The 13,811-nt window shown below is 42.2% G+C and overlaps 1 protein-coding gene across 3 annotated transcripts in view; it reads right to left on the reverse strand.

Moving 5' to 3' along the window:
• The window catches only part of LPCAT1 (lysophosphatidylcholine acyltransferase 1), a 510,913-nt gene that overhangs the window by 164,951 nt on the left and 332,151 nt on the right, over positions 1–13,811 (reverse strand). For all 3 annotated transcript variants that reach the window (XM_069219452.1, XM_069219453.1, XM_069219454.1), the window contains exon 5: positions 10,340–10,400. In XM_069219452.1, the coding sequence (XP_069075553.1) occupies positions 10,340–10,400 (61 nt within the window). The remainder of the gene's footprint in view (positions 1–10,339; positions 10,401–13,811) is intronic.

Here is a 13,811-nt window from a genome sequence, read left to right on the forward strand (position 1 = left end):
AGACATTCTGAATGTTTTCTGGACCACCTAGTACAATGATATAATACTTGGACAGAACCGCTTCAAACACTTCGAATCGCAGTCGTTCTTCTCCCAGCCCTAACTTTTCTTTTAGTGTGGTCAGGGATGTATTGCATATGCTCCCCACGGTTCATAAACCTTAATTTTGGAAACTTTGGTGATACTAATATTAATCTTTTTGTTTAGTATTTCATGCATCTTTCAGTCCATAACTCCTGCATTATCCCTTGCCCTTTTCCGATTTCAGACTGACAAGTGCATGATGTGGGATACTCATGGAGTGCGGGGTGGCTGAACCATGAAGCGGCGCTGCAATACTTCTTCCAACTGGGCTGTGTTTCTGGAGCCACTTGGAAGTTTGATGGTGTCTGAACTTGTTCCCATAGTTATGGATTGGATTTCTGTCAGATTTTACCTCTCTACACTTGGCTTTATTTATTTTTTCTGATCGATGATTGCATGAGAATAACCTGACTGCAATATTTTATCAACTTTTTAGATTAGGGGTAGGATATACTGTTGGTATGAGAAAGTGTTTCCAGAGCAGGAACATCCGACCCGCGCCATTTTTAAAGTTGAAATATAAATTTATTTTCCAATTTCTTCCACAAGCACGTGATAGGCACAGAGTTGTCAAGTCAATCAGCACTTTTATGGTACTCCTCCTTGAATCCCCTTGAGCCTCACCGACCCTAGGCTATGCTGAATTGGGCTCCATTGACTGCGAGAGGGTGAGAAGGGTCCAGGGAGTCGGTAGCAACAGGGCCACCATACGTTCTTTAAGCTCTTCTTTACACCAGTAGGACTAGATACATTCTATGTGTTCCTCTCAGACTGATTAAGTTAGTAACAATGTGAGCAGTCTTCGGGATGTTATTCTCATTTCCACTGCTCCCCCGGCACACTTTTAGCTGAGAGTTTAAGAGCTGCAGGCTGGGCGTGCGAGCCAGCATTCCACTGATCTTCCAACCGTGTCATAGCCTGGCTATCGTGTACCCTGAGGCAGGCACGGAAATGAGACCCCATGTTCACCCACGGTGCGTATTAAACTACATAGCTAAATCAATGTCTGTACCCTTCTCTAACATCTCCTGTACGCCAAAGTTTTAAGCGTTTTAAGCATAAATGGAAGGCATTGTTGACAAAGAGATGGGGCTTCCTCGAGAAACACTCCTCGGTTTCCTCAGCTTTGCTCAGAAACTGTGGAATATCTAAAAGGATTAAAAAGCTTGACGGGAGGTGGCTAAACTTCAGTGAAGTGTCCGGCAGCCTGTTTCCCCATAAAGCGCAAAAATAGATGAAGGCAAGTGAACAATGATTCCAGAGTTCAATAACTGCACAGACATATCTCAATCAAGTTAGGCAGCTGGGTTGTGCATGACCTTACTGAGGTGTGATGTCATGCAGAGTAGATTCCGCGGTTTTCCTTTTTAGGTCGCGCTCGTAAGCGCTTTGACCTGCTGTAAGTATTGTGGGCTTTTAACCATGCCCACCTCACACCCATCATGTTCATTCTTTGTGGGCTTGCCTTTCAAAAATCACTTAACATCATTGGTAAATGTTTTACGTTTGTGCCGCCTTGGGGTGGATTGTTTCCACCTTACAGACTGCCCCTGTTACGTGGATTATTGCACGACTGCCGGTATACTTCAGCTTGGGTGAACTATTTATTTCTTTTGTCTCTCCCCTTTGTGCTACATGGCAGCCATGGCGCTCCCAGTGTGAACAGGCACAATAGCGCAAACTCGATTGGCCGTATTGGAGCGCTGGTCACATTGTTCTTAGTTACCTAATCAGTCATTTCTTGTGTTTCTCCCTTTAAATACTTAAAATTGGTAAAGGCATTAGTAAAACAGAAATCCTCAAAGTGAAAGCGGTTCTCCCGCTGTGCTACAATATTCACTGCACTCAGCAAAAGTCAACCCATAATGCTTTGCAGGGCATTATTTGACAAAACATTTTTGCCCATAACTCAGCCTTTGGTGGCCCTAGGACAATGGGGCCACCACCAAAACGTTCAGCACGGCGCACCCTTTCTGTTTAGGTCTCTGGGTCCCCGCATTAGATTAATGGGGACCCCAAAATAATAACCCTCCACACCATTGTCTTTTTAAATGCTCTCATGGTTGGAACATTTGTTTAACAGCTAGTAGTAGTTTGTGTTTCAAGGGCCTGGTTTGCAATATAATTACTATACACCCGTTACTTTTGAAAATGTGCAATGCACTATACCCTCTAGGAGCTAAATGCATGGTTACACTACATTATTTAATGTCACTTTCTTATTGTGTTGTTATGCCCTCTCAGGGTTAACTATATAGTCACATGACCATGTTTCTTACAAATGCTATTTTCATTGTGGTGTCCACTAGGGGCTGTTCTAAGCATTAACGTCATATCAACATACTAAAATACTCGTGGCACACGGAGGGCATGCTCTTTCTGTCTACATCATCTCTGGGTCCCCACACTAGGTTAGTGGGGACCCCAAAATAATTACTCCCTACACCATTCATTGTCTTTTTAAAGTGCTATCATGGCTGAAACGTTTGTTTTACAGCTGAGATTAGTTTGTGATTTAAGGTCCTTGTTTGTAAAATCACTGTTATAGGCTTGCTACTCCTAAAAATGCTTAATTCACTATTTCCTCTAGGGTATAAATATATGGTTACAGTAAAATCAATGTCATTGTCTTTCTGTGTGGTTATGGTATATAGGGGTTAACTATATAGTTACATGACCATGTTTCTTACAAATGCTATTTTCATTGTGGTGTCTTCTAGGGGCTGTTCTAAGCATTACAGTCATATCAACATACTAAAATATTTGTGGCACACAGAGACTTGCCCCATAATGCTTTGCAGGGAATTACTTTTACAAAACAGTTTTGCTCATAACTCAAGCCTGTGGTGATCCTAGGACAATGGGACCACCATCAAAACGTTCAGCAAGACAAGCTCTTTCTGTCTACATCATCACTCGGTTAGCGGGGACTCCAAAATAATAATCTCTACCACTATTCATTATCTTTTTAAGTTTTCTCAAGGATGGAACTTTTGTTTTACAACAGAGAGAAGTTGTGTTTTAGGGGCCTTGTTTGTAATACCTTTGCAATAGATCTGCTAGCTATGTAAAGGTGTAATGCATTATGTCCTCTAGCAGCTAAATATATGGTTACACTACATTACTTTCACCTGTTTTTTCATGGGGTTATATGCCCATTAGGGGCTACAAATATAGTTGCATGACTGTTTCTTGCAAATGTTATTTTTATGGTGTTTTGAGCAGTACAGTCTAACACCAAAGACTTATTTCTGATAAAGGTTTATATTATAATTGCATATGGTTTAATAATCTCTCCTTATTACAATTATGACCATGATTCAGGCCAACTTAACATTCTTATTACACTATGATTGTTTGAACACTCTTGATATGTTTGGGTGACCCTTTTAGTTTATTTCTCCTGCTGTGGCTGTCTTGTGTCTTTTTTGGGAAACTCTGTTAGCCAGCCAGCAACTCTGATGGTGGGGTGGTGAAAGTGGTATTCTACTGAAATTAACATGGCAGATTTAAATTAGGATGTTAAATAGCAACATTTTCATATTTTGCTGCAGAAAGAGGAAGAAGGTAAATTGAAGTGCATTAGTTATATGCAGGGCCACTGGAACTATATGGCAGGAAAAGGCTAAATTATGAGGCACGGCTGACCAATTTATGCGGCAGGAAAAACCTTGTTAGGAATTTACAATGCCAATAGCTCTAACTCAAGAAAACGGGAGACCTGCACATTACAAATGCTTGTTAATAAGTTTGCTTCATGTAGGTATACGTTCCTGCTTATTGCACACTGTAGGGCTCAGTTTCCAGCCACCTCATTGCCAATGTACACACAGATGAAGACTTACTGAATTAACATGTAGTATTAAGACCCCCCCCCTCCCCAAAGAAGAATGTTGTTAACAGGTCAGTGCTAGACCTTCTAAGCTCTTCCAACTGATTTGCAAAAACATATCATACCATGATTCTACATTATCTCACAAGCACCACTGACTCAGATGACAGACACTAGATACAAAGCGTACAAAACAGAGCATAACATACTATCAAAAGAACTATGGGCCTGATTTAGATTTCGGCAGAGGGTTTATTCTGTCACAATGGTGACAGTGTTTCCTATGGGATTTAGATTTCGGCAGTTGGGATATCAGTTACTGTTGTGATGAAGTAACACTCAGACGAAAACTAAATGAGGCCCTAGGTAAAACAAAAGTAGTAGATTCTTGGCTATCCCTATGTTATGTAAAATGACTGACATTTGTGTAGAACCTCTTAGAACAAGTTATGCATCATACTGAGCATTCAATCTGGTGCTTTCTTCCATTTTAAATTGTAACAAGGATATACTACTTATAAGGAGGTTTACTTGTATTAGTTTACCCACTTGACTCCACATGATTCTACCCTATCATTTTGCACTACAATCAACTAACTGTTCCTGAAAAACAAAAATCACTTTTTAATATATAGAAAATGGACAAAGTGCATTTGTGATACACAATAATATACTGATTAATTTTGCGCTGGTGCAGCTGTTGGTTGCAAAATACCTATTGTAGGGTTACCAACAGCTTACCTGGTCTTGTAACACACCCATGTGTGTTGTCCTGGTTGGCTTTATTAACACTTTCGATTGCATGCTTCTTATTCTATGGCATTTCATGTTGCAGCTTGTCAGTCTTGTGTTCGGCTCTCACCGGAGCATAGCCTCTTTACCATCTCTGACTGGCAGTTATCCTTCCACTGCTGAAGTTTAGCAAACATTTTATTTCCTTTTAGCTAATCACTCCATGTGAGTGCATGCATTTTCCAGCTGCCTCTCCTCACTCATATGCTTCTCCCTCACCCACCCTCTGTATTGCGCTCCCTCGCCTAGGTGCTTCTCTCCCCCCTATTCTCCATGTTACTCTTTCTCACCTGCATGCTGCTTGTGCTCCTCTCTCTCACTGGTGTGCTTCTCTGCCCCCAGTCTGTGCTGCTCTCTCTTAACTGTGTGCTTCTCTCTCACTATGCTCCACATTGCCCCTCTCACTCACTGGGGTGCTTCTCCTCACTTGTACTGCTCTACAGTGCCTCAGTGCATCTCTTCTCCCCACTCTCTGTGTAGATCTCATTTGTCAATATGCGCCTCCCTTTGCCCTGGGATTGTAGTTCCCTGTTCAAAGATTTAAAAAAAATAAAAAACACTTTTGCACTTTTTAATTTTCAATTAACTGATCCATCTCAGATCAGTAGATGATTTTTTTTCAAAAGGTGTCTGCACTATTATGTAGCCACAACAGCCATGTCATTGTGCCTCTTTCCTTTGCTGTACAGAACTGGCAAAAACCACTGGCTAAGCCAACAAATTCTAAACTTGAGCTCTATTGGCTTTGCTAATGCTTGAATTTCCAAGGTAGCAACCACGGTTTGCTACAGTTGGGGGAGTGAACTTTTCAGCCTTTATTCAGCCTTTTCGGGTGCCACCTACATTTCCACTTGCATGTACAACTTACCACACAACTGTTGTGCTCTTTTTTATGAGGCAAATATGTGGAATCTGGCCTAATTTCAGTGCCCACAAAGTAGGAAGCTCAGCTATGGGGTGATCGCCATGAAAGTTTGTGTATAGACACACATCACAAGCAAAGCCGCTTGCTAAAACCTTGACATAACTAAGCCAACTTGTGGACAGAGGATCTGGATTTGGTGTGTAATAACTGTTCATTCTTTTGAGACTATTTTACGTCATATCCTTCCATCATTCATGTCCCAGTAACTTTAAGCAATTGATTCTTTTGGGCTTGTGGTTCTAACTGCAAGGCAGGGTGATTTTTTTAAAAGAATTGGTGAATGAAACTATTAGTCCTGTTCTAAATCAACCCAATATGTCTGTTTTTTTCTCCTGTTTAACTAGATTAAAATTATGTTTCCTGTAAGAAAACTGGGGTCTGTTCAGATGCCCCCTCAACACACAATTCTACTGCCATTTTGACCTCTAAATGCTGTTTATTTGTGTCTCTGATAGTGCACTGGGACCTATTAACTAAGCTCCAGTATATGTGTTCTTTCCCTAAATTAATTGCCAACATGGTAAATTCCTGATTGGCAAAGCTTTAACCCCTTGTCAGCCCATAGTTTATCCTACCCAAGGCACAAGTGGTAAAGGGGTCTCCAGGGCTGCAGCATGAGTTTGTGCCTCCCTAGGTGACCCAGGCGGACTACTGGAGACAGGCTTGCCATTGCAAACTGCTAGAACGGTGCAAGCCGGTCGAGTTCGATTGTGCCCTCACCAAGAGTGGCACAGTCCCATGCACTGCCTTACATATATGTAGGACACCCCTAAGGAAGGCCTCTGTAGCTCAGGCGGCAGGCTGCATTAGGGTGCAGACACATAAGCACAAGCTTCTATATCCCTATAGTGTCCTTTCCATTAAGGTACACTAAGTGCAGGCCGGTCGATAGGATAACATGGGACTTACGCCTCCATTGGCCAGGGTTGCTGGCTCCATTACGGTACAGCCTAAATATGTTGAGTTTGGTGTCAAACAACTTGCGGTCTCCACCCCAAAATGACTCATGTCAAGGAACAGTTGGCATGCACCCAGGTGGCATACTACAGGTTGCCCACCTTTTTGCCACCCTCCAGGGTGCTCTGGACAAACAGCCCGCACTTTTTCTCTTGCTTGCTGTCGCCGAGACATGTTTCTGACCCCCAGCTAGGCAGCCTGGGCGCTCCCACAGGTCAGAAACCAAAGGCTAGGGCAGGGAGGAGGTCACACCACCCGCCCCTCGGCTGGGCTAGTGAATAGAACCATCAGGGCAGTAAGCTTCAAAGGCTTCACCACCCCTGATAGCCATCAGCGCTGTCCTCCAGCGGGGAAACAGACCTGCTTTCAGGCACATTTTTTCATGGACAGGCAGGAAATTAGTTATGCATGATTGTGCAGAGCCCCCAGCAGGCTGACCATACCGCTAGGGTAAGCAGCCCAGTCTGTGCACTACATTTTGATTTCTGTCTTTTTAGGAGTGGCAGAATAGAGGGTTAGGGGTAGCTAAAGGTGACCCATCCCACCGGCTGGGGTCACCTCAGCTTTAGCTGTAGAGCTAGTTGCCCATTGACCACTAGTCCCCACGCCCGTAACTCCCCTAAATCCAGGATTTAAGGAACACCCCTAACACCAACCTCACATCTGATAGACCAACTTCAAAGAAGGGCCAAGAGAAGCTCTGCATCACCAACAAACGAACTCTGCCCACTGCTCTAAAGCATAGGAGAGAAACTCTGTCCCTGAGGCAACAGACTGGGAACTGAGTAATCAACCTTCGTCCTTGGCTGAAATTCATCATTCCCGACCAGAAGGGCATCGGTGGAAGCCAAAAGCACTTTCAGGCTCCCTTTGACTAGTGGCAATAGTCCCCTGCAAACTGCAGGTAAAAGCACCTGCAGATTCTGAATCTTCACTGGCCATCAGGGCCCGCCATGGGATTGTCAAAACCCAGGTGGCCGTTCAGCCTGCCTCTAAGTTACAGGCTGCTACACAGTTCCCTTGTCACCGGAAAGTTCTCAAAGGAACCATTCACCTTTACCGCTGACAAAGCTTGTTGGTTGCCAGTCCAGTAACTAACCCCCACACTCGACACCGCAGGTGCAGGACACACTGTGGTACCTGCAGCTGAGATCTGCAACCCAGTCCCAGCTGAGATTTTGCATCCCTTTGTTAGGGGCGTTGAATAAGCAGTAAATTCAGCATCAGCGTGAGTCCCATTCAGCACTACGGATAGCCAGAACAACCCTGCACCCAGACTCCATGGACCAGGGGAAGTGAACTGACTGCTGTGTCTTAGTCCCAGAACCCGCACAACCTTAACCCTGCAAGGGTTCCCCATAGCACGAACCCCAGGGGTCCATTTACACCAGTGGCTCCCTGCAATTGACTTCAACATGAGTCCCGTTCAGCACTATGGACAGCAAGGACAACTCTGCACCCGGACGCCACAGCCAGGTAAAACTGCACTGACTGTTGTGATCTGCTCCGAGGGAATGCACAACTTTAACCCTAAGAGGGTTCCTCACAACTCGCTTTCTAAGTATGGTTTTGCAACTAGTGACATTCCTCCCATAGATGTCAATGCAATATTTAAATGCCACTTCTGCTGTCTATAACTCAAGTTAGACTTATCCTATTCTGTTTGCTTTGGTGTTTAAATTTATATTAAAATAAGCTCTATTTTAATAATTGGTATCCGATAGCTTTCATGTCTTGTCGATTACTTATTGACCCCGTTTGTACTCTGAAAAACGTATCACATGTTCCTCTAAGTAAAGCTCGACTGCTCTTTGCTACAATACCAGGCCTGAGCTAAGGATTTACTAGTCTGAATCCAAGGACCATCTTTGGGGTATTGTGAGAGTATTACACTGTGAAAACAAACACCTACACATCACATAATTCTCCACTTTTCTACATTTTCCTTTTAGTGACAAACATGGAGACATTTTTGTTTATTCCCTTACAAATGGGCTGCCCCCACTCCACTTGTTATTTTGTTAGTCTATATCTGCATATCATATTTTCCCATCATAAAGTGTGGGGCTCTGGAATTTTTGTGTATCACCATACCTGATGGCCCTGTTTTACTAGCTCAGATGTGGTTTATATTAGTCACTTTTTGGGAACTTGCTGTACCTATTATTTTACTGTTGTTGTATTCATCTTTCTGTGGAACATTTAGTCTTATATTCACAGATATTACAGACTATCCTTGATCACTATACAGCATTCACGGAAGCTAGGATCTTATCTTTTTGTAACAAAGCGGTATAATATACATTATTCCATGCACATTGTACTTGTGGTTTTCTTTTTATTCACAGTTCATTTTTTAATATACAGTCAAAAAAATGTATTGCCATCAATTTTGGAGCACTATACACATGAATGAAGTTGGGTCCTAATAAGTTATTTTGAGCCTGATGAAGCTGCAAAAATTATTTTATGCAGTGAAACATGTCGACAACTTTCTCACAAAGTGGTACAAAAATTTACAAAAGTGATTTTATTATTGTTCTATCACACGTATAAGAAAAATGACTATGCTATGTGTTTTATTATTTTCTGAACTAGTGGTGTAGAACTCTTAGATACACCTCACCTAGAAGACAAATACAGTAATAAGCATTTCTGCAATATAAGGCATCCCACCACGGATAATAGTTAAGGCAGGGAAAGAGTAACGAGTGACCTTCAGGGAAAGAAAAGGGCACACAACTAATAAACTACTATAAGCTAGACAAGGTCTCCCAGTGACAGGTGACTCTTTGATCGCTTGCCATCAGATATTATATTGCCTGCTAAGTATGAGATACACTAATTATTTAAAAAAAAAAAAAAGGAGGATGATCTGCTGTACTCTCATTGAAGGTCCTGTGGGATGTCACCTACAGTTTATAGGAACAGTTATTAATCCTTGTAGCGTTGTGCATTGATCGTGAAAGGAACGTTTCCACCCAGCCAATAATCTAGTAGGATGGTGCCTGTTAAAGAATAAAGGTTACCTTGAAGTTACATTGCCTACTTAGGATTGGGTCTCTTTTCGTGTTTATGTCTACTCACTCCCCTTATATACTGTGAGGCCCTAAATGCCTCAACAATGCAAGGAAATTTAATAGAATGTGGTCGAAGATGAGAATTATTGTGCAGTTTAAAAGGTATTATTGATCCAACAACTATTTTCATATGAAATGAAGTATTTATGAAGTGGAGGATGCTTCGGGGCAGTTTAAACAGAGTTTTTCTGATTAAAAATACTCCACAGGAGAACTGAAACACATCTTAGATACAAATATAAAGGAAATACGGGTAACACAATTAGGGATTACAGTATTCGAAACATGGTGTGCATTCTGCAGCCCGGAGAAGACAAACCAAACAAACGGCATAATTTCCAAGCCTGTAATGACAAGGGAGAAAGGTCTGCTGGCAGATGAGGGGACTTGATTACTAATTTTTGTTCAAAATGGAAAAGATGATTATGAAAACCACAGGACGATGTGGAAACTTTGACGTAGCATCCTTTTAATGCACTATGTAAACCTGAGGAGACGAAATTCAATTATGACTTTGAAACAAATGAGGAGACATTGGATGATCAAGAACTTATAATCATTAACATAAGCAATGTATTTGTCTTGTAGGTATCGAAACAGATTTTGGAACGTTTAATTTCATAGGCAAACCAGGGTTTCAAAAATATTGCAAAAGAGATTATTTCCTACCAGGTTTGAAAGTGATGAGGCAGGATCTGTTGGTACACGTTCCCTCTGGAAATATCATTACCTTAAAGGAAAAACAAAGTATTTTCACTAGAAGGATATGGTTGTACTGTCAATGTACCTTACAGCAAAATGAAGTAAAGCAATGTTATATCTATAGATTTGTTATTTACATACATCGATACAATTTCATTTCAACAGCAATACTAACTCTTTAGTGATGCAGAAAAAACATGGAACTTGCACAATGATGCAGTTCACAACACTGTGCCGAGCCTGTGTAAGCTTCAGCGAAGACTGCCCTATACAGGACGTGTTATAATTCACAAGCCTCAAACCACATTCTTCTGTTTCACAACTTTACAAGAGGATTGTCAAAATAAAACCTTGAATGCACATCTTCTAGCGACACAAGAGCAGTTTTAACGTTGGCTGCCTCAGTAGACAGTTTACAGCACAGACTGTAAATGTTTGACATTTTTTATAGGTAGGCAAACCCATCTGGCAGGAGACGCTTAGTAAAACAGTGCACTGGGATGGGATGCACATTGCTCGGTACACCTAATGTGTACTAAAATACTTATGCATGAATGAAGAGACAATGTAAATCTAGATCACTTAAAAAAAAAAACTTCATTCGCAAGGGTCCAGTCTAGGAGCTATACAACAGGGCATAGAAGAATGTACATGCTACTACAGAGTTTCACATTTGAAATCCATGTTATTAACACGGGTGAATCATTTTGTGAAAGCGTCCCTACAAGAGTATAACTATCCTTCAGCCAGCCACATGCGAGGCTTGCCTGAGCAGATCTCAAAACCCATATGCCAGTAAATAATACTGGTTCAGTGCTCCAGTGTCAACTGTACAAAATGTTATGCATATGCTCCAGGCCTCTAAACATTATCCTGGACTTGATATGGAGTCAGCATAGATATATGTGTGCAATAGTGGCCTGCACATGCTACTCAGGTGAAAGTGGAATGCAAATACACATAGCAACTGGAGGGTTTTAGGACTTCCTTGAAGAATCACCTGTGCGCTCACTTTCCTAGGTAAGGGAAGTGTGCCTTGTCCAGTTATGAGCCGGCTGTGGCCGTGCCTAGCGTGTTAACAGCATGGCCCAAGCCCATTAAACGCCACTCGTGTTTTAAGGTGTTAAGGGGCAGCTAATTTTCAACCAAACCTTATGAATCTCTACTTGCCAGGTAATCTCACAGGTATTCTCAACATTACCCCTAATGGCAAAGAGAGGTGGAATCTCGTCAGTGAAGATGTGTAACATTCTTTCCCCTTCCAGTACCACTGGCAGCCCTTGCAATGACTTCAGATAGATGTTAACTAGTGCAAAGCACGGCGGAAAGCCCAGCAGGTCACCACAGATCTGCAAGGAGTAAGGGGCCAACTACTCTTTAAACTGCATTGATGTCACTCTTTTCAGCTGAAAGTACTTAATCCAGCCAATATAAAGTCCATTTCCTCTGCTGCTTTGGCCACTCTCTCCAGCAATGGCTTAAGCCGCGAAATGCAGCAGAAAAGGCTAATAATACCAGTAAGGCTACTGAACCATGTTACTTGGCAATTAACGTAGCAGTTTTGAGACATCCGAGTGCAGTTTATGTGTCTCAGCAAGGCCTATCTGCCAGCAAAAGGTGTTCTTCAAGGTGCTGTGCTACTTGTGACTTCACCACATTCTCAAAGATTATTTTCAAGAAGTGTGGCCTCACCAACAGGATGATAGGTGGCCACAGCCATAGGGTCAACATACTTTGCATGCAGCAATATAATCACATTTGTTTTAGGATCCCTGTTATGTGGTTTTCTGTGAAGGAGTTGTTGAAAACAGCACCTATTGCCAGGTAAAGGAAGCAGCCACCAGCTTTTATAGTGCATAAGGAGCATGGGTCACCTTCACATGCACTCAATGGATTCAAATTCTACTTGAGGCATGGGTTTTACTTCAAAAGCTTGAGTTCCTATTACCGCAGTGACTTCAAAAGCTGTGCATGAACTAGGGGATAAATCGGAGTCAGATAATCCTGGTCAAGCATATCATGAATGCTCAGCTGATGATCTGATTGTGTCTCCTTTTTCACTTCAGAGCTAAAAAAAACTTTCTTTTTGGGGTTCAGTCTGTGTTTAATGAGCTTTTGGAACTTAACAGTGTTGTGTAGCCATTTTAGTTATAGCTCCATGCACGTTATTTTAGCATGCAAGGCCTGCCGCTGTGCACTTTAACCTAGACATATTTTATTCAGCTTTGTTTTATTATTCTTAAAATAGCCACATTTGCGGTCTTGTTTTATATATTTCTATCTATCTGTTTTTGCTTAGGCCAGCACTGTGTTCTTAAATATGACAGTCCTGTTCACTCTGTGCTTCTTTCAAGGCTGCAGGAAGATAGGTTGCCGGTGAACGTGGTATTAGTTTTGTCTCTGACATTCCTAGAAAAACACACATCCTTACATAGGGACATTTTCTCAGAACATCAGCTGTTTTATTATATAAGCACTTCCCTGTCCCTTACACGTTAGAGGGAGATTCCAGCCAGAGAACCACGACTGTATGCTGACTGCTGAACGCTTGGCTACAGCTGCCTATGCAAATTTCAGGCCTTTGCTCAGGTATGGGGGATGATGTCTTCCCAGGGGAACCTGAAGGGCAGAATTAGAGCTTAACATGCTGTGCTCCATCATACCCTAGGTAGGAATTAGTCTATTAACTCTAGTGACATATATGGTAGCGTTATTTCTATGCTTTACTCTCCTTCTCACAATTTGAATCTTGTCATGCTGTATCGTCCTGGTTATTGCAGCACATGCTTCGCTATCTAAGATGCAGTTGCTTCCTTAAAATCTTATTGAAACATATACTGCCTCTGTTAGGCATTGTGACAAATGTAACTGAGAGAAAAGGATGAGACCTGAGTGACCACGGTTTCCCTGAGAAATCAATTGTGTCATGCGCTCGGCTTCCCAAGCATCCCTGCCCTTGGGTAGAGATGAGGCACTGCTAGTTAGCCAGAGCAAAACCCAGATTAGGGCAACAGGTGTCACCTACAGTGGTTAAGACTTAGTCTCCCACAACGCAGGCGATTCTGCCGCTCAAAATCCAGTAGTCTCATTAGAATAATGAGAGCCTATGCGACATTGCGCGCCAACGTTGGGTTAGGCTATAATTTTCGGGTCCTCCTGAGTATCTCAGTCTCACTATAAACAAAGACATCTCAGTACTATATCCGGCGACGTCCGTGGTATTGAGGTTTTCTCCTCAGCTAAGTAGGGAGCACCTATATGACGCTGGAGGTTGTTCAAGCTTGAACTCTAAATGGAAAATCTCCATTTGGTGTGCTTATCTCTGAACAAATTTACCATTTAATATGGCAAATTCGCAACAGGTAGCAATTGCAGTCAATATGAGACAACCTCTGAATGTACATTTATTGGCAAATGGCCTAACAGCCCAGGGGAGTCC

This window comes from Pleurodeles waltl, chromosome 2_2 (assembly GCF_031143425.1).
Source record: "Pleurodeles waltl isolate 20211129_DDA chromosome 2_2, aPleWal1.hap1.20221129, whole genome shotgun sequence".
In the NCBI taxonomy this organism is placed as follows: domain Eukaryota; kingdom Metazoa; phylum Chordata; class Amphibia; order Caudata; family Salamandridae; genus Pleurodeles; species Pleurodeles waltl.